The 3,476-nt window shown below is 44.8% G+C and overlaps 1 protein-coding gene across 1 annotated transcript; it reads left to right on the top strand.

Moving 5' to 3' along the window:
- Positions 1-1,016: 1,016 nt before the first annotated feature.
- On the top strand, positions 1,017-3,197 carry LOC125638929 (uncharacterized). Its single transcript, XM_048855238.2, has 2 exons — positions 1,017-2,173; positions 2,760-3,197. Exons 1-2 carry the CDS (start codon positions 1,591-1,593, stop codon positions 3,098-3,100), a joined length of 924 nt encoding a protein of 307 aa, XP_048711195.2. The 5' UTR covers positions 1,017-1,590; the 3' UTR covers positions 3,101-3,197.
- Positions 3,198-3,476: the final 279 nt, after the last annotated feature.

Genomic DNA, 3,476 nt, shown 5'->3' with positions numbered 1-3,476 from the left:
ATGTGATCAACTAAGTCACCATGTATTGTTTCTGCTTCCTTATTGGATGACTGAGAAATCTTATATGAGAATGAAAAATTAGTGAACATTGCACTACTGAAACAAATATTCAAATGAATAATCATTCTGCTAAATATGACACTTTTAGGATTTAGGAACTTTTTCGTGAATAACTGGTGTTCATCCAAGCTCTCAAGCACAATTAATAAAACGACCCTTACTTATCACATTGAGACAAATTTGCCACTTCTATTTGAGAAAATTAATTTCAGTTTTTTTCTGTCAGCCTGTTCTTAGTGGCTGAAGTTAGAGTTTTGTGGGACAGAGCATATGCCTGTAGTTTCTCACGTGGGTCTGCTATAGTGTTGTGGGGTTTTTTTGTTTTTGTTTTTTCCTTCAGAGTGATAATATTGTAGGTGAAGTAGCAAATTTCTAATGTGGGAAGTAATTGCCTACTATAATACTAAGCCTAGGGAGTTTACTAGCACTCCTGTCATGCTAAAGTACTTTTGACATGTCTTTAAACCATTTACATGAATTAACAATTTATCTCATTGACTTCAATAAAACAAGTACTCTCTTAATGTCTTCAATTTGAGCAGCAAAATTATTATATTATACTTCTGCTCCTAGAGTGTTTTAGTTGTGTTTTCTTACAAAAAAATGAGTTGCAATGCTTATTTGAACAAAACATTTGTAATTCTGCATTTCTCTCTACAATATCTACTAAGCAGTTTTCTTTATCTAAAACATCTTTTATTCTTTCCTGTTTTAGGCATTGAAAGAGCAGCTGAGTCACTCACCCTTAAGTTTCAGAGTAGCAGCCGTGTTAGTCTGTATTCGCAAAAAGAAAAGGAGGACTTGCGGCACCTTAGAGACTAACTAATTTATTTGAGCATAAGCTTTCGTGAGCTACAGCTCACTTCATTGGATGCATTCAGTGGATGCATCCGATGAAGTGAGCTGTAGCTCACGAAAGCTTATGCTCAAATAAATTGGTTAGTCTCTAAGGTGCCACAAGTACTCCTTTTCTTTTCACCCTTAAGTGTGATACGGATGCTTCCTTGCTTACACCCATTCATAGAAAACTGGAACAAAGTCATAAAGAGATTGAAAACAACATTTCTGGAATGTCCAGAACTTTCAACAAAATCAACCAGGTACGTAAATTGTTTAGCTGAAAAGTCCCAAAAAAATGTGGCTTTATTTCATTTTTTTTCTTCCATACAATTTAGCCCTGGTCTACACTAGGACTTTAGGTCGAATTTAGCAGCGTTAAATCGATGTAAACCTGCACCCGTCCACACAATGAAGCCCTTTATTTCGACTTAAAGGGCTCTTAAAATCGATTTCCTTACTCCACCCCTGACAAGTGGATTAGCGCTTAAATCGACGTTGCCGGCTCGAATTTGGGGTACTGTGGACACAATTCGATGGTATTGGCCTCCAGGAGCTATCCCAGAGTGCTCCATTATGACCGCTCTGGACAGCACTCTCAACTCAGATGCACTGGCCAGGTAGACAGGAAAAGAACCGTGAACTTTTGAATCTCATTTCCTGTTTGGCCAGCGTGGCAAGCTGCAGGTGACCATGCAGAGCTCATCAGCAGAGGTGACCATGATGGAGTCCCAGAATCGCAAAAGAGCTCCAGCATGGACCGAACGGGAGGTACGGGATCTGATTGCTGTTTGGGGAGAGGAATCCGTGCTATCAGAACTCCGTTCCAGTTTTCGAAATGCCAAAACCTTTGTGAAAATCTCCCAGGGCATGAAGGACAGAGGCCATAACAGGGACCCGAAGCAGTGCCGCGTGAAACTGAAGGAGCTGAGGCAAGCCTACCAGAAAACCAGAGAGGCGAACAGCCGCTCTGGGTCAGAGCCCCAAACATGCCGCTTCTATGATGAGCTGCATGCCATTTTAGGGGGTTCAGCCACCACTACCCCAGCGGTGTTATTTGACTCCTTCAATGGAGATGGAGGCAATACGGAAGCAGGTTTTGGGGACGAAGAAGATGATGATGAGGAGGAGGTTGTAGATAGCTCACAGCAAGCAAGCGGAGAAACCGGTTTTCCCGACAGCCAGGAACTGTTTCTCACCCTAGACCTGGAGCCAGTACCTCCCGAACCCACCCAAGGCTGCCTCCTGGACCCAGCAGGCGGAGAAGGGACCTCTGGTGAGTGTACCTTTTAAAATACTATACATGGTTTAAAAGCAAGCATGTGAAAGGATTACTTTGCCCTGGCATTTGCGGTTCTCCTAGATGTAGTCCTAAAGCCTTTGCAAAAGGTTTCTGGGGAGGGCAGCCTTATTGCGTCCTTCATGGTAGGACACTTTACCACTCCAGGCCAGTAACACGTACTCGGGAAACGTAGAACACAGCATTGCAGTGTATGTTTGCTGGCATTCAAACAACATCCGTTCTTTATCTCTCTGTGTTATCCTCAGGAGAGTGAGATATCATTCATGGTCACCTGGTTGAAATAGAGTGCTTTTCTTCAGGGGACACTCAGAGGAGCCCATTCCTGCTGGGCTGTTTGCCTGCGGCTGAACAGAAATGTTCCCCGCTGTTAGCCACAGGGAGGGGGGAAGGTTAAGGGGGTAGTCACGCGGTGGGAGGAGGCAAAATGCGACCTTGTAACGAAAGCACATGTGCTATGTATGTAATGTTGACAGCAAGGTTTACCCTGAAAGAGTGTAGCCACTGTTTTATAAAATGTGTCTTTTTAAATACCGCTGTCCCTTTTTTTTTTCTCCACCAGCTGCATGTGTTTCAATGATCACAGGATCTTCTCCTTCCCAGAGGCTAGTGAAGCTTAGAAAGAAAAAAAAACACACTCGCGATGAAATGTTCTCCGAGCTCATGCTGTCCTCCCACACTGACAGAGCACAGACGAATGCGTGGAGGCAAATAATGTCAGAGTGCAGGAAAGCACAAAATGACCGGGAGGAGAGGTGGCGGGCTGAAGAGAGTAAGTGGCGGGCTGAAGAGAGTAAGTGGCGGGCTGAAGACAGGGCTGAAGCTCAAATGTGGCGGCAGCGTGATGAGAGGAGGCAGGATTCAATGCTGAGGCTGCTGCAGGACCAAACCAGTATGCTCTAGTGTATGGTTGAGCTGCAGCAAAGGCAGCTGGAGCACAGACTGCCACTGCTGCCCCTCTGTAACCAACCGCCCTCCTCCCCAAGTTCCATAGCCTCCACACCCAGACGCCCAAGAACGCGGTGGGGGGGGGGCCACCAGCCAACCAGCCACTCCGCCACAGAGGATTTTCCCAAAAAAAGAAGGCTGTCATTCAATAAATTTTAAAGTTGTAAACTTTTAAAGTGCTGTGCTTAAAGTGCTGTGTGGCATTTTCCTTCCCTCCTCCACCACCCGTCCTGGGCTACCTTGGTAGTCATCCCCCTATTTGTGTGATGAATGAATAAAGAATGCATGAATGTGAAGCAACAATGACTTTATTGCCTCTGCAAGCGGTGTT

This window comes from Caretta caretta, chromosome 6 (genome assembly GCF_965140235.1).
Source record: "Caretta caretta isolate rCarCar2 chromosome 6, rCarCar1.hap1, whole genome shotgun sequence".
Classification (NCBI taxonomy): Eukaryota; Metazoa; Chordata; order Testudines; family Cheloniidae; genus Caretta; species Caretta caretta.
The sequence above is the reverse complement of the archived record's forward strand: the minus strand, read 5'-3'. Positions and strand labels throughout refer to the sequence as shown.